Source organism: Mastomys coucha, unplaced genomic scaffold (genome assembly GCF_008632895.1).
Source record: "Mastomys coucha isolate ucsf_1 unplaced genomic scaffold, UCSF_Mcou_1 pScaffold12, whole genome shotgun sequence".
NCBI lineage: Eukaryota > Metazoa > Chordata > Mammalia > Rodentia > Muridae > Mastomys > Mastomys coucha.
In genome coordinates this window covers 33,339,465-33,359,421 of record NW_022196894.1, presented here as the reverse complement: position 1 = coordinate 33,359,421, position 19,957 = coordinate 33,339,465, and the positions used below count along the sequence as shown (strand labels likewise).

General features: G+C 47.4%; 1 protein-coding gene across 2 annotated transcripts in view; it reads right to left on the bottom strand.

Annotated features, from left to right (window-relative positions):
• Sema5b (semaphorin 5B) overlaps positions 1-19,957 on the bottom strand; it is a 124,744-nt gene that overhangs the window by 6,382 nt on the left and 98,405 nt on the right. For both annotated transcript variants that reach the window (XM_031363778.1, XM_031363777.1), the window contains exons 5-11: positions 12,737-12,799; positions 12,394-12,492; positions 11,764-11,977; positions 10,867-11,152; positions 8,349-8,484; positions 6,687-6,894; positions 6,338-6,545 (exon numbers count right to left, since the gene is read on the bottom strand). In XM_031363778.1, the coding sequence (XP_031219638.1) occupies positions 6,338-6,545; positions 6,687-6,894; positions 8,349-8,484; positions 10,867-11,152; positions 11,764-11,977; positions 12,394-12,492; positions 12,737-12,799 (1,214 nt within the window). The remainder of the gene's footprint in view (positions 1-6,337; positions 6,546-6,686; positions 6,895-8,348; positions 8,485-10,866; positions 11,153-11,763; positions 11,978-12,393; positions 12,493-12,736; positions 12,800-19,957) is intronic.

The following is a 19,957-nucleotide window of genomic DNA, read 5'->3' as shown; positions in this document are numbered from 1 at the left end:
CCCCCCGTGGGCACCACTTTCTATCCTAGTTTTCTTCTATAGAAAGGATTAAGTTCAAAGTTGGGGATTTAGCTCAGCGGTGGTGGAGTGCTTGCTCAGCCACCTCAAGGCCCTAGCTTCCTCATCCAGCTCCAGAAAGATAGAAAGATGAAAAAAGGAGACAACTTAGCTTCGCTGTGAGCTTGCTGGCATCGTTTGGAGCACTTTCGGAGGCACGGATGAGTTCAATGAAATAACCCAGGGAGGCAGGAAGAACCCAGAGAGCCAAGGACTGAGACTTAGCCCAGAGACTAGATTTCTTCCCCCAGAGCCAGAGGGCCCCATTACTCCTCACCTGGGACCACTGGAGGGGGTGCAGGAAGTGCAGAGACAGCCCTTTCCTGTCAGACACTCAGAAAGTTGTTCTTAAGCTTTGACTCATAAGAAAATCCCCTGAGGAGCTTGGGAAAACAGTGGTACCAGAGTCCTTCCCAGCATGCTTCTCTGTGGTAGGGTGGTTCTTAAAGCCTCAGGAGGATGCTAAAGGTGTCAAGGAGGATGCTAAAGGTGTCAAGGATGGCGCTGTTTTGAACCACTAGGATGACCAGATCTTTGCCCGGAACAAAGGAGAGGGGAGAGGAGGTTTCCCAGGGATTACAGAAATCTTGTGGAGCTGGATCCAGACCTAGGCTTCCCAACAGTTGTTCTCCTTACACTCCATCCACTCAGCCTTCCCACTGAACTTCACACAAGGACTGGATGTGGACCCATTTCTGGAGACACAGGTTGCCTGGGAACAGTCCAGTCACGTGCAGTTTTGTGCCTCTTGGGCTGTTTGTGGTAAGAAAGCAGCAGCTGGCATTTTAGCACCGGGAGAATGTGCTAAGCTGCTAGTACATGGTGCTATCCCACCCTCCCTCCCCTGGCCAAGGGGCTATCCTCTCCGCGATGTCCAGGACAGCCAGGGCTATACAGAGAAACCCTGTCTTAAAAAAAACAAAAACAAAAAAAAAAACAAAAACAAAAAACAAAAAGAACAAAAACAGAAAGAGTGTTTCACACCCCAGTGCATGCCCTAGGTGCCTCCAATTATATCCAAGGCCTCTTTTCTCCCTTTCCTTCTGATTTACTTGGGCAACATGGCCCTTTTTGATAAGAAAGGTAACTCTCTGCCAGTAGGACTTCAAGGAGGAAAAAGAAAGAGTCTGTGGGGATTATGGGGTCAAGATTTGCTATTCACTGTTAACTAGAGAGAGTGCTAGACCATGGAGGCTGAGGGAAGGGGCCCTCCAGCCCACAGGGAACCCACTGCCACCTCAGGACACACTTGATCCCTTCACTGTTTCCCAAGCTTTTACCCTGTTCTGTTCTGCCAGGGAGAGTTGGGAGAAAACACGGAAAGGGACCCCAAAAATGGAGGCGGGAAGACAGGAGAGGTCTTGAGAAGAAACAAAGTCAGTAAGAGGATGGGGGTGGGTGGGTGAGTTCACAGCATCATGCATGCTTACAAAAGGATTTTCCTAGTGACCAAAGCAAGCAACGATGCTGAGAGCCAAAAGGAGACATGCAGGAGCCAAGAGCTTGCAGCTTTTGGTGTCCCTGGGATGGAATTCTAATTTTTCTCTTGAAGCTTCATGGACAGTCATTTATCAGCCATGGTTTAATCATTAATTATTTAATAATTAAATTATTAATAATAATCAATTATTTAATTAGTAAACACGGACTAATTAATTAATTGTTAATTAATAGATAAGATCTCACTCTATTGTCCAGTCTGCAGCCTAGACTGGCCTCAAACTCATAGTGATCCTTTCTTAGACTCTCAAGTGTTAAGGCCATGCCAGGCTCTGCAAGTTCTTCACATTTAGTGAGTTTGGTAGGTCATGTCAAGTATCGGGGGAAAGGAGGCCATGTGAGAGCTATGCAAAGAAGGCAGAAGAGGAAAGGACTGAAAAGGACACCAATAGCCCCCGTTCCAGGCTGGCCCACAATCTTGTATAAACCAGGTGGTGTTCTGGGCACCTGTGGAAGAGGCCCTAACTGGACACCACTGCACACACTGTGGCCCTCCTCGGAATCCACAGTACTCCCATGTCTGTGGCTGGTGAATCTGGCTCCTCTTCATTCACTTGAAGACAGCATTCATATGTTTTATAGTATAAGCATGCTCATATCAAATCAAACCATCAGTTTGATTTGAAGATTTTTTTTTTCACCAGTAGAATCTACCAAACTGGACATTGTAGACTTCAAAATAACCCAAGTGCATAAGAAATACTGGCAACCTGTGGCTTTGAAATACTGTCCACAAACTCAGAGTTGGCTCAAGAAGAAGCAAATCCAAGCGGCCAGAACTCAACAGAGCCTGGACACAGATGACGACAATTAAGAGTCTCTCTGTGTGCGAGGAATGCACACTCGAATGTGGGGGGCCAGAGGACAACCTTGGGTGTCACATATCCACCTCCTTTAAGACATGGCCGCTCACCAACTAAGCTGCATTGCTGGCCACCGAGCCCCGGGGATCCTCCTATCTCCACCTCAGTGACAGGACTGTATGAGGGAGCCACCATACCAGGCATTTTTATGTGGGTGTCAGATGTTGAGCTTAGGTTCTCACATTTGTGAGGCATGTGCTTCGCTGACAAACACCCTGAAAACCCCAAAATAAGTTTATACTCAAAAACAAATGTGTGCTAGCAGAGAGAAAGCTAAGGTGGGACATTCTGAACCAGCGTGTTGAAGTCTAAAGCAGAAGATTCTGGAGGAGCCTAGTGTGCTCACGCTGTTCCCTCCAGAGCCTCGCTGGGTCTAAAGAGGTAGCTTCCAGCCTTGAGTGCAAATCCTAATTTCCAGGGCATCTTTTGAAATGCTTAAGCAAACAGAACAAAATGCCTCCCAGCATTTGGACCTCTGGGACTAGAAATCCAGGCAGACTAGAAGTCCAGGTGTTAGACTCTTCAAGCTCTGGTGAATAATTATGGTTGAAGACTTCTTCTGTCCCAGGGCCATGTTTGTTAATGTCTCTAGTCAAGTGGGATCTTGTTTCCCCTACCTCTGGTCCTGACAAAATAAGGATACAAGGGAGAAAGACAGAGTAGAAACTGACCTCACTTTTCTTGCCCCAGGTCATCTCACATTCTCTGCTTTTCCAGTTAAGGTTTAGAGAGAAAAAGGAGGAGGAGGAGGAGGAGGAAGAGGAGGAGGAAGGGACCAGATTCTCTACAGATAGCCTACCCTGACGGTCTGAGAGGCACTTGAGACTCTCCTCTCCAGGGCCAGTGCCTCCTCCTGCTGCTGCTACTGCCAGCCACTGCTGCTAGTAGCTAAGGAGGCTCCTCAGGTGAGCCCACACTCACTGCCTTTGGGCTAACACACTTCAAAGCTGACAGAATAAGGACTATGCTTTAGAAAATGAAAGCTCCATGCTAAAGCACATGAGAGTGCCTGTTACTATAGAAAGTGGTAGAAATTTAGAGTTCTTTCACAAAAGAAGCCATCAGGCCAACAATACATCACAGTATCTTTTTATTTTACTTTTTTTAAAACTGTTGTGTCTCAAGCAGCTATTACAAAAGGGAACAGGTTTATTCCATGGGCTCACAAGTAGGACAGAGATAGATGGATGGTGGACATTGTAAACTAGAGAATCTTAGCTCCCTGCAGTCATTCTGCAGTCATTAGCAGTGAGTGGAGCTGTCCAGGGTAGAAACAGCATCATGGGGTTTTTGAGCGTGAGAATTACTTAAGACTGCCCAGAGCAAGGATCTGGTTGGAAAGAGATGCAGCTGAGCCTGGGCCTAACCTTGAACTCATAGGGGTTGGGGTGGGGTACAGAGGCTATCTGTGAATGAGTTAGGGTGGAGGGGAAAGGTCTCCTGGAAGAAGGAAAGGGCAGACTCACGCATTATTATACACTGTGGAACTGAGATTGCTCTAATTAAAAGAATTAGAGGCAAGCTCCCGGATGCTGGGTAGAGGAGGAGGCTGGTGGTGTCTCTGTTTGCCCACTTTGATCTTCCTGCCAACTTTGGAAGGAACGGGGACAAACATGATATGCCTAGACCATAATGAAGCCTCTCCACCCCAACAGCACTAATTCTGATGGGCTGTGGTTGCCACCTGGCTCCCTGACAAGCTTGTTGGCTGCACACCCCTGCTTCTCTCATTTTGTTAACTTTCTTTCTTTCTTTTTAAAGATTTATTATTTATTTATTTATTATAAGTACACTGTAGCTGTCTTCAGACACACCATAAGACAGATCTCATTACAGGTGGTTGTGAGCCACCATGTGGTTGCTGGGATTTGAACTGATGGCCTTCGGAAGAGCAATCGGTGCTCTTACCCACTGAGCCATCTCACCAGCCCCTTAACTTTTTGAGAATGTGATTTTTCACTTTCTAGGTTTTAGACCTACCTATTATTTTTAAATTACATTTATTCATTTATTATTTATTTAATGTAGGGGGCGGGCACGCTCTTTTCATGGCACATGTGTGGAGGGTCCCCACCTGTAGCTTTATGAATAGCATTTTTACTGTGCACTTAGGCAGCTTATAAACCAAACTCAGGAAACAAGACTCCAAGGTGAGTTTCTCTTACCCTGCAGAGTGGCAGCATACTGCTGGGAACACTCTCGTGAGTGGGGGCATGTCCCTGCCCCTTGTTCTTTCATCTCACTGCAGATCCATGGCTTTGCAGGAGGATGGAGCCACACTAACCCACCACAGCTGTCCATCTGTCTCCTGACAAGGCTACTGCATGCATTCTGACCTGCCCTATACAACATCTGATAGTCTGAGACTCTAGCTCTGCTCCACCACCATGATTCAGGTCAAAACTCCCCTTTGGCCTTCTCAGCTGGCCCATTCCCTATGCCTCTCCTGCACCAGTCTCTTAGGCCAAACCGCAAAATGAAGCATCAGCCCCTGGGGCAGAAAGTCACCTTGTGCTGGGAGGGACTGAGTAGTGAAGTATGAAAAATACTGGGCCTCTGGGTTTTCCATGAAGGATTTATGAAGACTAAGGCATGTGTTAAAAGTTTAGTAGCAACGAAAGTGTTTAAAGAGAACGCCGAAACAAGGATAATGCTATCAGCAGGTAGCCACTGCTTTCTGGCCAAAAAGAACTGTCTGTAGTTGGTGTCATAGATTCAGAGGCCAGAGAGCCCAGGAGGCTAGAGCCTCCTAAAAGCAACTGCACTGCAGAGACGAAAAGGAATAAAAGATACCACCTACCCTTTATGACTTGCAAGCCTAGGCCCTTCATGAATACCAGGCCTGACCTTTACACTTCTGCCAAAATTAGACATCCATATGCCAAATCCCCCAGTCGCTGGCAAGAGTACTGAAGTTCAAAATGGTCACATAGTCTGCTTAAGACCCGGCAGCTCAAGCGAGTGGAGCCGAGGTGGCTTCCCATTTGTGTCTAGTTCTGTCTCTATCCTCCCAAGACACCCTTCTGCTCTCCCCCACATGGCCGATCCAGGCCAGGGCTTCTCTCTTCCCTCACCAGATTTGCAGTGTTGGGGGCTGTAGTTTATGGAGGCCCACACCACAAGCCCCCTCTCATACCACCAGCTCTGCAAGGTACCCTGTGCACAGCAGGGCTTTGTCATCGTGCGTCGCACGGATGGAACCATGTGTGGAGGCAGCATTAGCAGCCTCCAGCGCCTATCCGTTCTTCCTCCTCCCCTGTCTGTAGGCCTCTGTCCAAGCTCCGAGTGATCTCAGAGAGCAACCCTTGGCAGCATGAAGCCCATTTGTCTCCCAAAGCCCAAGGACAGATGGCACAGACAGGAGGACTCTGTTGCAAAGGCCACAGAGTTCATGGTGACTGTTCTGATGATCATAGGGCCAGAGCGGCCTCAAGGGCTGGGAGTTTGGGACTCGGTTCCATTTGGCCTTGGCTTCTCTCCTTAAATACTGTTGTCACTGCTGCCAAATTCATGACTCTGCTTAAAGCCAATGGGCCGAAAGCAATGGGATACTGTAATTCTTCAACCTGGCTGCCTTATCTGGCTGGTCTGCCTCCAAGAAAGGTGAAGATTTGGGGGTTGACCCCTAGTACCCCACATCTGGGTAAGAAGTGCTGTGGTTTCAAAGACAACGGTCTCTGATTAACACTTATAAAAACCTTCCAAGATGTTTTGGGCACAGCAAACCAGTGTTTGCAGAGGTTAAGTGACTTATCCAAAGGCACCAGCCAGCTGGAGACTGCAGGGATGCTAGGGAAAGTGGCTTTGATTTCAAAGCCACCCCAATTAAGCACCACCTCCGAAACATGATTGGTGGGATAGTCACCATCCCCACAGACCGACTGGGGCCCTCCTCTTGCCCTCTTGCCTCAGCTTACCCCTGGCTACGGTAGGCGGAGCACCTCTCCAGCGGGACCCGCAGCACCCGGTCGCTCAATCCCACGAAGAGCGCACGCGCGCTGTGGAGGATGCGCAGGCTTCGCAGAGGTTCAAGGCGCCCGGGGGGCAGCACGTGCAGCTCCTCCAGGTAGCAGCCACGCAAGCTGCGACTGGCCGTGGACAGCGCTTTCAGGATGGTACCTGACTCTGGGGGTGGGGAGTGGGGTGGGAGTAGGGGGTAGGTGGAAGAGGAAAGCAGCCTTGAAGCCATGGCTGCTTACAGCCTCTTCCCCGCCCAGCCTCAACCACTTCTCCATCTGCAACGCAGGCGAGTCCTGGCCGGCTCACCCGTGCCTATGTAGAGTACGTGGTAGAGCGTATCCTTAGCTTGCACAAGGTCTACCACGAGATGTGAGAAGCGGACGCTGTCCTGAGTGACACAGGGTTCTGGTGTCACTGGCTGCACAGCTTCGCTCATCAGGAAGAGCCGCTGTGCATCCTGCAGGCTGCGCTCGGTGAGGTTCTCATTGGGGCCAGTCTCCGACAGGGTGCCACACTGCCGCAGGAAACCGAGTCACTGGTGCCTAGTCCCCACCCTGCGGGAACTGCCCTGGTCTCCTCTCCATCCATGGGGACCTTGGGTAGACACTAATTCTCCAACATCCCTGGTCCCCGGCATTCTATCTGGGTCCCTCAATCTTTTCTAGAAAAGGATTAGTCTTTTTAAAACTAGGAGAAACTGAGGCTGGAAAGATGGAGGAGGAGAGACCTGTTAGGATTGGGGAAGACGGAAGGAGGACAAAGGGGTCTGGTTCAGATAGATCATTTGAATGTGTACAGGGGTCCAGTAATTTGTAGCTGTTTCATAGGGGTGCCCACCCCCACAGTGGGCCAAGCTGTTTTTTTTTTTCTATGCCTTTACCATCTCCAAGTTTGTGTCTTTTAGTCTAAAGCTGGAAGACAGTCACCTTTTATTGGGCATCGCAACAACCTTTGCACAAATCCAGAAGGGATCTAGTATAGCATTGGTATGACGTAGTATAATCCTGTCTGGGTTTTTTTTGGTTTTGTTTTGTTTTTTTGAGACAGGGTTTCTCTGTATAGCCCTGGAACTCACTCTGCAGACCAGGCTGGCCTTGAACTCAGAAATCCACCTGCCTCTGCCTCCCAAGTGCTGGGATTAAAGGCATGCACCATCACTGTCCGGCTATAATCCTGTCCTTAATTCCAAAAAAAAAATGAGTGAGAGGATCAAGGGAGCTGGGTGAGTTGCCCAACATCACGGACGTGGGCTGGATGTGGCTCAGAATTGCTGGCCTGATGAGCCTGGGCCCTCCCCAAGGCTCCATCTCCTCTGGGGCAGGCAGTTGGAAGGACATGAAAGTCAGTCATCTAGGCTGGGCATGGTGGCCCGCACATCCAGGAGGTAGATGCAAGAGGACTCTGTGAGTTCAGAGCCAGCCTGGTCTACAAAGTGAGTTCCAGGTCACCCAGGGCAAGATAGTGAGACCTTCCTCAAAAGCAGATGAAAGAATGAATGAATGAATAAGTCTGCCATCGGTCCTCTTATGCTTTCCTTCCCATTACAGGATGGGGATACAAGCACTGCTCACTATACCCGTAACTACTGCCTGCATTCAGGGCTCCTACAGACATTAGTTCCCACACTGCACATAGTCTGAATGATCTCCAGATAAACCATCCAAAGTCTGGCCACGATTTACCTGTGTAGTGTTCTGGCTTCCCCTACTTTGTATAGTTGAGTGCCTGTCTCTCTGGGTATGTGGGGTTAATTACAGAGATAACCGAGTAGGTTCCCTAGCTCTGCTTCTCCCTATCTCCTCAATAGCAGTTTGAGGATTTAGCACCCTCGGGGGGGGGGGTGGCCATCAGAGACTCCCCCAAAGACAAGCCAAACACAACAGGAACGGGCTAGAGTCAGCCTGTGCTAAGCTGGGAGTCAGCTTATGGGTTGGTAGTAGGTGGAGGGCAAAGGAGGAGAAGCTGTACCTGGAAATTGGGGATGGGGTTGGCGATCGGGAGCCAGGCAGCCCTGGGGTTTTCCTGGTAACGGAATGGGCCGTTGAAAGCCTTGGAGATGGCACTGAGGTTGAAGGCGCAGACAGCAGAAGCCGCAATGCTGTTTCTAAAAGGCAAGAGGTAAAGGAATGTGGTCCTTCCTTCCGGATTTGGCCTTCCTGGGTCAGGCATCCTCCTCTGAAGCCCCTTAGTCCACTCCACTCCTCACCCTCTAGGTCGGCAAGTGGCTAGGATAAACCTCTGCACAACGAAGGGTCTTTATCCTCACACTCCCACCCTACTGCAGGAAGATCTCACTGTCAAGAAGCACTGGAGCATCACACACACACACACACACACACACACACACACACACACATATTACCCGCCCCTCATGCCACTACCTCACCCTCTTCCCTTATTCAGAGATGGGTGAGAGTCAGCTTGTGGGTTGGTAGTGGATGGGAGGCAATGGCCCATATTAAGAAATACATTTGAGCCAGGCACGCCTTTAATTCTAGCACTTGGGAGGCAGAGGCAAGCGGATTTCTGAGTTCGAGACCAGCCTGATCTATAGAGTGAGTTCCACGACAGCCAGGGCTACACAGAGAAACCCTGTCTCAGAAAAAAAGCAAAAACAAAAACCTAAACAAACAAACAAAAAAATACATTTGAGGACTGGAGAGATGGCTCAGCCGTTAAAGGCTAGGCTCACAACCAAAAAATATGAAAAATACATTTTACATTTACATTTACATTGAAGTTTCATGAAACAATACTGCACAAGCTAAATATGTTATACTTTTGATATTTGATTTCAATCTTTTCTGATGTATGCATATATGTACTAAATAGTTATGCTGCGGCCTGCAACTCCTAGAACCAGAAGATCTCTAGGACCCTTCCAGGCCCAGAATCACAGGTCTCTACCAATGTGGAGTGAGCAGCTCACAGGCATGGTATTGTCACACCTACATGTCTACTCTGAGTTCCTGCATTGGTTCTTCTCCCAAATGTGTCCCTTATCCCCTCCCTCTGCCTACCCCCACCCAGCTCCAGCCCCATCCATGCCCAGCTCCACCCCCACCTCATCCCTAGCTCCACCCTCACCCACGCCCAGCTCCAACCCCACCCCATGCCCAGCTCTACCCCTATCCCATGCCCAGCTCCACCCCAACCCCATGCCCAGCTCCCGGCCCCAGTACCCCTGGATGCTGCCCTGTCCGTCTGTTGGTCTCCCTACAGCCTGGATAGGTTCCTAATCCACTCTGCACAGAGAAGCCAGACTGAAAGTCCCTAAACTCACACCAAGCTGCTCACTGGGCTTTTTTTTCAACCCCCTCAGTAATCTCTCAGGGTATGAAAAAGCCCAAAACCCTGAGAGCAGTCTACAGGGTCTTTGGAACACAACCCTTCCAAGCTTTGCATAAGTTACTGCACGGGGGCTGGAATGTCCTTCAGATAGATCCCAGGAACGACACTTCCTATGGGAAGGCTCCTATGATCTCTACCCTATACCCTGCTTTCTCCCTTTGTAGGCGTTACCAAGGTTAAAATGGGTTGCTTAAAATAGCCTTGCCCACACTAGAATGACCTCCTCCTTAATGGCAGAGCCGTGAGTGCTTTTGCTCACTACTGCCCACCCTCACCCAGGACAAGCACCTGGCATGGAGGGATTACATAATAAATAAATAGTTTATAGTCTAGACTGATATTGTCATTTGTCCTTGATGTCTCTCCAGGTCTTACTGTCCTCTGCTCACAGGCAACCACCCTCCTACACTGAGAGCTAGCCACCCTTAGTCATAGCCAGCAGGCTTTCAGCCCATGGACTGTGTGAGCTGTGTTGAATGTCTGTCCCCTGGCCAGGATGACCTCTCTGCTGCTACTGGCCAGTCTCACCCACATCTTTGCCTGTCCCCTCAAACTGTCCTTTCTGTAGATGGCTTGGGAGCATCCAGTGCCTGCTACCTGGAATCGCTCACAAGCTCCTGCTGTCTTTATACAGTGCACTGCACAGCAGTCTCCATTGCAAAGGCCTTCCTCGGTCTCAATGGTGCCCATTCATCACTTCTAACATGAAAAAAATCCCTGATTTGTTCACCTCTATATGGAGGGGCAGAGGAGGAGAGCATCTGACATCCCTGGGAAGGTTGCTCTTCCTCATATCAAAGGAAACAACAGGGCTGACAAATGCCGCCAGTGTGCAGGTTTGGCCGTAGCTGGGAGGGAAGTGGCAGAGAATTCCTACAATTCCTCTATCCTTCATGAGCCACCAGGCAGCTCCCCTCTGCTTCTGCAGAGCCCAGGTCTGCCTTTCCCAGCAACCCAGAGCAGGTATTTACCACTCCAGAGGTGATAAGCCGCAGATGACAAGCTGCAGGAGCAAGGAGATCTGGGCTTTATGGACTCTGAGAAAGGCTCTTCTGAGCCCACGGGGCTGCCAGGCTAGGCAGGGTGAGCCCCGGACTGACAGGGAAGATGGGTAGCCGAGGGCGGGGCCACTCACACATTAGTGGTGAAGACTCCATAGATGAGGTCTTGCTCGGGCAGATGGAAGGCACTCTGCAGCTCGTTATAGTAGAAGGGGACCTCTCCGGGGCGGGAGCAGTTGAGCCGGGCCTTCATGAATGTGGTCCATGTGTCCTCCAGCAGGAAACGGCCGCCTACATCATTCTTGCACACCCGGGCCACCCGAGAGTACACAGTGCGCCCACAATCATGTTCCACCGCATTCTCCCGAAGGAAGAAATAGGCAAACAGCCCGATGTCAAAGGCTGCCACAAAATTTGGCTCTGTGAGGATGGAAAGAAGATGGCCCACTAGGAAGGACTTGACTGTTTAAGTGTTCATTGGTGGGAATCTTAAACCCTTCCTTGCTGACCCAGGCTCTAAGTAAGCCTGCTCTTGCTTCCACTGTAAAATATAGCTCCCATATTTATTAATAGTGTCATTGCTAACAGTGTTACTTCACTGGATAAAATACTCTATCATAAGAACTTTATGGGTTCAACCATTTAATTCTCACTAACTTTATAAGGCAAGCCCTAAGGCTACTGGATATTACTGATGAGGACACCATGGTACAGAGAGGCTCCGCACATGCTGAAGGCCATACAACTAGTTAGTGAAGAAATAGACTCATCCTTAAGGGGTAGGACATTCATACTGACTTCCCCAGTTTTTCCCTAATTTCTTCTTTCCCATAACCACTACAATATGCAGTTTCAACTCTCTCCCCTAATAGCCTGCCCTGTGTCTATTCTGGTCCTAAGGACACCTGGGGCTCAGCTCCAGCAAACACCTTCCCTGCCTATCCCCTTTATTCAAGAAGCAACTGAGACTGAAAAAGGTCAATGGGCTTTGGAAGGCAGGACAACGCTGCTCTAGGCCTGGGCCACCTTACCATTGAGCCATTTGGAATTATATTGGGCAGTGCGAAGTGGTGGGCCACTGCCCAGGCTGCGGTAGATGGCTGGGTCCCGACCGGAGAAGTCAATAACAGTGGCTGCATAAAGCTCTCCCTGAGAGGAGATGACGGCTGTAGAGTTGTGGCGTGGGTCATAGGGGCAGCGGGCTACACCATTAATCTTCTCAATAGTCCGACTGAGGTTCCCCACCTGGAGATGGTGGGAGAAGAGAGCTTTTCCCTGGGGTCCTGGAGTCATCTGGGGTTTCCAACTTAGAGTTGTTTCCTCTGAGACCCTTGGTTTCTGTGCCCCACCTCCCATTTTCAAGTACCCCTGGCACTGGCACTCTGTGATCTCATGGTCATTACAAAGGATGAGGTCCTTCAGGAGCATCCACTGAACCCCAAATGGACATTTTGAGTAAGACTGATGAGGAAGATACTGAAGAGAGGTTCAATTTGAAATTCAGATGAATAATGAATTGTTCTTTGTTTGTCTCAATATAGCACGGAGATTCATTTCCCACCTAGCCTGGTACATTTGTCAGTCCCCACTCCGAGGCTGTGTGCCCGGGGAAGACACCATACCTTGGCACCCCTCTTTGCCAGCCCCTCCCAATGGCCTACCTGTCTGCTGGAGCACACTGGGGAAAAGGCATTGGTACCACACATGAACACTTTCCGGCCGGAAACAATCAGGACTCGTACATAGTTCTGACACTCCTCCTGAGGTGGGAAGAAAAATGATAGAGGACCACAACTCTGGAAGTGTGGCTCTGGGCATGTTTACCTCATACAACTGCATCGCAGATGCCGATGGATGTCCTATAACATCCCCGCACTGGATCAATTCTGCTGTGAGGTTCAGCTCGTGTCTCATTGACTCCCTTTATCCTTACCCCAGGCTTCTGGGGCAAGCGACCTCATGTTCACAAGGATTCCCCAAGACCTCCTGACCAACAGAATGTACCTCGGTTTTCCCTTTGCTCTGGCAGGAGCGGCGCGTATCCTCACTGGAGGCCCACTCTGTAGCCTGTGGGAGGAAGAGAGACATCATCTGGTGCACTCCCCCACACTGCGCATTAGGGCGAATGGCAGCCAGGGTCTTGGGAGGACAGGAAACCGGAAATAGTCTAGGAAGCCTGAAGATTAAGGCTTTCTCTCCCAGCACCTGAGGCCAGAGGCTCACCCTGAGGCCTTTAACTAGTGGGTGGTCCCTCCACCTAACACTTTCTCTGCCTGATTACAATGGGGAGACCTAGGGGACCTGCTTTTAACTTCATGGACTCCATTATCCCCACCCAGCTTTCAAGGAATTTCTATCCAGATCAGCTGTGAAGCTGCAAGTGACCAAGAAATATTTTCAGACCACCCAGGTCTTGGTGGGGGACAGGAATGTGCCTTCTTGGGTCCTTCAAAGGAGTGGGAGGCTAACCAGGGGATCTCTTTCTGAAGGCTAGTCTGTGTGAAGCTTAGAAATAGGGGTTGTAATTTTCCCACTAAAACCCTGCAACAAATTATTTTTGTCCATCAACCTCTGTAGACACTGAGGTTCTTGGTGACCATTTAAGGTGTGTGGTAGGCCATGGATAGGAGTCTTCATTCCCCATGTCATAGGCTATGTGTGTGTGTCTGTGCCCTTTACCCCACTGTCTCCAGGGATGAAGACTTCGTGCCTCAGCTGCTCCTCTCACAAAGTCTCTACTTCCCTTCTACTCTCTCTGTGTCTCTATCTCTCTCTGTGTCTCTGAGGAGGACCTGGAGCCTCTGATTCCCCAGCCTCTGAGTTCTGAGGTCACAGCCATGATGCCCACTTTGTAGAGTGCTGGGAATCAAACCCAGGCTTTTATCTACTTCCCTTCTTGATTCCTCTGTGACATCATTTGCACTGGGGCTAAAGGGTTGCAGACACAACTTTCTCATGTCCAAGACAGTAGGAGAGGGTTGCCTCCACCAGGGATTCCTCCTCCATTTATTCTCCCCGCTTCCCCCACTCTGAGGAAGCACTGAAAGGAAGGGCAATACTTCTCACCCAGAAACTGTCAACAGCGCTCTCTCTCTCTCTCTCTCTCTCTCTCTCTCTCTCTCTCTCTCTCTCTCTCTCTCTCTCCCACACTCTTACCTATATGTACTCTGCTTTAATTCCTCACAAAACTGTTTGTTAAATAATAGAAAGCAGGGGACAAGGAGGGAGCCACAGGGATGTGTTTTGCTTTCAGACAGGCACACCTCTACAGAAGCATGGCTGCTTAAAACAGAGAGGCTGACACATCTAGATCCCTGCATCCAGGAGCTGGCCTCCGCTAAGCACGCTGGGTCAACCCCTCTAGACCACTCTGGAGCCCAGACCTGCTTCTCCTCAACTTTAAAGAAGTCCAGATGACCTTTAGGGTCAGGGTTCATCTGGATGGAAGTGGCCAAGCATTGTTAATCCCAGGACACATTAGGTCCCAGGTTGGGCTTCAGAAGAGAGAAGAGGATATATAAGAGTGCTTGGGGGTTCTGGGAGCAGAAAAGGTCAATGGCCCCCAAACACTGAAACACAAATGATAGGCTATGGTAAGCTGCACAGAGCCTTGGGGTTCCTGCATAGGGCACACTGAAGGGGCCAGCCTGTTCTTAGAGGGGGACATCACCATGGCACAGGCACATGTGAGGGTTGTGTACATGCTCTCTGTGACCTTCAGCTGAGAGAGAAAGAACCAAAGCCAGTGAGGTTGAACACTCTGATCAAGGTCACAAAGTGAGCAAGGAACAATGCAGAGCCCCGATCCAGCTGCCAAGGAGCCTTCTGACTCCTCTTGTGGGAAGCAGATTCCATGTAACCCAATGTTACACCACACAGATCAGAGAATAAGCATGTTTATAATGATAGCAGCACAGGATGAGCTTTCTGGAGTTATTTGTATTGGAAAATTATTTTTATGAAAATAACACATACACACAATTTTTAAAAGCATAAGAGATGATTAAACAAATCCGCCAGTGACCTTCTGCTACAACAACCAATTCCTAGGTAAAGCTGTTTACTACCTATACCCCAAGACTGGAGAGGCGGCTCAGCAGTTACAAGCATTTGCAGAGTTTAATTCCCAGCACCCACACTGAGTGGCTCACCTGTAAATACAGCTCCAGGGGATCTGATACCATCTTTTGTCTCTCAGCACCTGCATGCACCCGCACACGCGCGCGCGTGCACACACACACACACACACACACACACACACTCCATCTCACACTCAGCTTTAGACAGGAAAAGGCTTCCCCACGTGTCTATCTCCATTTTACCCCAGCCCAGAGGCCTACAACTCCCTTCCACCCAAATATGCAATTCATATTTTAATTAAGAACCAACATTGGTTATTCACATTGTTATAAACCCATAAAAACTCTCCCCTTCTGCCAGCTAGCGCCTCAGAATTCCCTGACTGTCAGTCACTGGCTTGTGACACAACCACAGAAAAAGAAAACAGTCTACCAGTCAACACTTTCATCACCTGAATTTTTAATGTAAATTTATTGGAAGTGCTCTTATTTAGATGTATTTCTGCCCTTATACATTAGAAAAAAGAAGAAAATGTCAGTAAATCTAAGTGTCTTTAACCTTCTTACATTCAGGGTGCATCTCTTCCCAGTCCCTTTCTGTTTTGTTTGGAGCTGTCACAGTATCCATCTTGTTGCTTTTCTTTTATAGAGAATGCCACCCCTGAACTACCCAGGTGTCAACAGGAGGGAATTCTTAGAGTGCTTTACTCTAGTCTGCGGTACTTTCTTCCAAGCCACTGATCTGTTCTACAAGTTTGGACGCAGTTCCCTCTTGATCTCAGAAGGTGTCCACAGGTCTTCTGACAGACCAATTCAGACTCATCTTTCTTCCTTTTATAATCTTACAATGACCGTCGCATGTCAAACAGGCTACTGTTGTCCAGTCAGAATGGCATGGATAATGACCATCTGCTCAGGCTACAGCGTCAGGACCAAAGTCTGGCCAATAGTGACTACAAGATGCTGTCCGTTGTGAGACTGATTTCAGACTCATTAAACTGTGAAAATGGTTATCCTAAAGTCAATCCGATATGCATAATCGGAAGCTTTTCCTTTCTCAAACAACCTTTTCTATTGATTTTTCCCAAAAGAAATCCTTTTCCATATAATTTTCTAACTGTGTGCACAAGGGACTCTGATAATCTATTACTTCCCTTGCTCATCTTCATACCCCAACCTCAGTGGCCCTGTGGCTTGTGGGGCCTTCTGCAGGCTAAATCCTGGGACATACCTCTCTGCTTCCAGAAGCCACATTGCCTTGATTCAGCTGTGGTGGTGCACAGTACTGTCCTAGAATCTTTTTAAGGAGCATTATGGACTGACTTTTAAAGTTCATTTATGTCTGATTGATTCTTTCTCAATACTGACTGTTTTCATACAGAATTCTAGGTTGACCATGACCTTCACCCAGTTTTATACACATTTAACCATTGTCTTCTCCATCCTGGAATCACTCTTGAGGACTCTGGTGTAATCCTTCTTCCCCATCTTTCAAAAGAACCCCATTTTGTTTACTTTAGTCTCTGGAATCTTATGATTTGTTTTGTTTTATATTTTTGTTTATGTTTTGTTTATGTGATGTTTTTTGTTTTTTATTTTAAATAACAGAGATTTTAAGTTGATGTTAGTAGGAGTCACTTTTGAGAACTTGGTTAACTTTTGATTTGAAGACTTGGCCTCAGTCTTGGCAAATTTTCTTTTATGCTATTTTGTCCTTTCTTCCAGAGCCTTTCCTCTTTCTCTCTCCCTCTCCCTCTCCCTCTCCCTCTCCCTCTCCCTCTCCCTCTCTCTCCTCCCCCTCTGGTTTTTCGAGACAGGGTTTCTCTGTCTCTATAGACCAGGCTGGCCTTGAACTCAGAAATCTGCCTGCCTCTGCCTCCCAAGTGCTGGGACTAAAGGTATGCGCCACCACCGCCCAGCCTCCTTTCTCTTATTTGAAATGTGTGTTAAACCAATCTATAGTTGGTCAGTATTCCTTGACACATTCTCTAGCATTTCCTATTTTTCTTTTTTTTTTAATTTTATTAGATATTTTCTTTATTTACATGTCATATGATATCTCCTTTCCCAGTTTCCCCTCCAAAAAAACCCAAAAAACAAACAAACAAACAAACAAAAAACCCCAAAAAACAACAAGAACAAACCCCTGTTCCCTCCTCCCACATTTCCTATTTTTCATTTCATAACTCTAGTGCCCTAATTTTGGTAGGCTTTTCTCCAACTTTATCTTTGAATCTCTCAGTTCTTATTTTCTTAATTGCAGATCTAGTTGTCATACTTTCAAGTTATTGCTTCGTAAAAATATTTTCATATGTGAGGAGGTACACATTAGTGCGTAGTTAAATTGAAAGTGTTTGATGTCTCACATGTATGTGCTGCTGCTTGCAGCTTGCTTCATTCAGCCTGTGTTTATTTTGGTCTTCTCTTTCACTTTAAGGCTTTCCCAAGTTGATGGATTTTGGCTATTTATACACTTTTTTTTTTTTTAAGCCACTAGGCATTTTCGACTGAAAACTACCAAGACTTCTTAAAGAAATGACTGGTTCATGTAGGACGGCAAATGCACAGAGTGAGCCTAGAACATCTTTTTATTCTACAATGCTAGGATGCCACACTAATGTGATAGAACTGAACAGAGAGGACCTCAAGCTGACTTGAAGAGGCCTCCCACTTTGACAGATGGGATAGCTATGAAAGATAACAACAACCATGGACTGAAACACATCAATAAGGGTAAATTCACGATTCCGAAATAGCAGTAAATGAAAGAGACTGGGAATGCAGCTCACTGGGTAGAAGACTTGCTCAGTATCCACAAAGTCCTGGGTTTGAGCCCTACAAAGCGTTGCATCCACCAGGCAAGGAGGTGCATATTTAGTATCCTAACACTTGGGAGATGGAAGCAGGAGCTATCCTTGGCTACATAGTGAGTTCAAGGCCAGGCTGGGATACATGAGACCCTGTTTCAAAAGATAGATAGATGGATGGATGGATAATAGATAGATAATCCACTATTGAAAGATACTAGCAAGCCAGCTCCTCATTAGAAAAGTAGTACATAATAGCAGAATACTGAAAGACTATAGTTCATGTCATACCACAGTCCGTATATTGATTCAAGTTGAAATCACCTGAGGAATTGACACTTGAGAAAGGACTGTTTGGCTTTATTTTTTCTAAAGGCAGCAAATCATGACAAGTCTTATGGCAAAGGAGCCCTCTCTGACCCAGGATGGGGCCCGAGCTTTCATTACCGGAGACTGATGGTAACTAGGATAGTAATTAAAATGAATAACTTATTGGAGTAACGCTTATCTCCAACTAGCTTTTATACACTGCCATATATCTTAGTGCTGTCCCTAAAAGTTTAGAGCCTAATTCAAGGGCCCATTTCTTCTACCATGCCTCTATAAACTTTGTTTAAAAGTATAAGAGCATCCTGCTTGGGGCTTTTATTTGTATTTTATTGCTATGCAGAGATCTTCAGGTATGTGTTAATCATGAAAACATGCATGGCTCTCTCTAGTTAATCAGCCTTTTGTTCTTTTTGTTTCCCATTCAGCCAAAGCCTGCAGAGGTCAGGGGGTGGAGAGGGGCTGCTCTTCTTTACTAGCAGATTCTATTCCCTTGCTTTTCTTGCCTGGCTAAGGCAGCTGAAAGGAGGGGAAACTTGTCTCCTGCTGTGAAGGAGAGAGGTCCATCCTGACAGGGAACTGCGCGGTGCTGCTCCCTCCAAGGCTGTAGCATGGGAGCTTGCTCACATCTGGGAGGGTCTGGTACCAGAGAACAGGCCAGAAGAAGGACAGAGCTGTAAACCGAAGGGCTTGTCCCAATAATTCATCCTTCCAACAGGACCCGTTTCCTAAATAAAGGTCCTACAACCTGCCCAAACAGCGCCACTGCCGAAGGACAACATATCCTAACCTGAGCCTGTGGGAAACACTTAGCAAACACCTATTTTGCCTTTGGTATCATTGGGTAATGAAATTGCTTTGCTTTGTAGAAGCAATCTAGTCTATATATTTAACATTAAAGACCAGATGGATCTAGGAAATAGTCATCAATAGCCACAACAAAGACTCTATATCCCTCCTGAGGAAAGGACCCAACACCTCGGCAGTAATCTTGCCAGAGTCCAAATAGATGAAGCTTGTACATTTAACAATCAATGTACATGTAATACAGGGGTGGGATATAGATTATACTACCCAGGTTGTAGCCAGAAAAATTAGGAAACTATTAGACAAATGACCAGGCTTCTTCAATAAATACATTATCCAAGGAAAGAAAGTGAAGTGTTTAAATAGACTTAAGAGACATTTTAACAAGCTGCAATGTATTTGGATCCTAATTCAAACAGAATTATTTTTATTTTTTTCTTTAGACAGTCCTAGGGATGGCTTTACACATACTAGCAAATAGCTCTACCACTGAGCTATGTCCCCAGCCTCTATATTAAAACTGTATGAGATAATTAGGAAATGTTAGGTGTTTAGTGATATAAAAATATTTTATATTACCTAAAAAGAAATCCTTATTTTAAAGAAATGTATCTCTCTTTTGTTTTTGTTGTTTGTTTTTTGTTTTTGTTATGTTGAAATACAATATCATAGCCCAGGTTAGCCTTGAACCTGAGGTTATCCTGCCTCAGTTTGCTGGGATTATGAATGTAAGCCATCATACCCAGACTCCCCTCTCTCTCCTTTCTCCTTCCCTCCCTCCCCCCTTTTCTCTTCCCCCCTTTATTTCTTTCAACTTCATTTTGTTTTTTATAATGCTGGGGATGGAGTTCAGACCTCACTAGGCAAGGGCTTTCCCACTGTCCTCCATCTAGAGCTCTGTGTATTGAAATCAAGGCTTCATGATATGTCGGGGATTTGCTTCAAGTGATTCCTGACAGGGAAGTGGGGACCACATATGACTGACATCACGAGCTGTGATGTCAGTCATATGTGGTCACTGGATTCATTGTACTATCTATCCTATTGTCTATGTGCCCTTTTACTCGATGAGCAATTGCTTTTGTTAAAACTCTGGAGGTAGACTTCTTAGTGCTTATGGGGTCTCGGTCTCTCAGTCTCTCGGTCTCCCTCTCTCCCTCTCTCCCTCTCTCCCTCTCTCCCTCTCCCTCTCCCTCTCCCTCTCC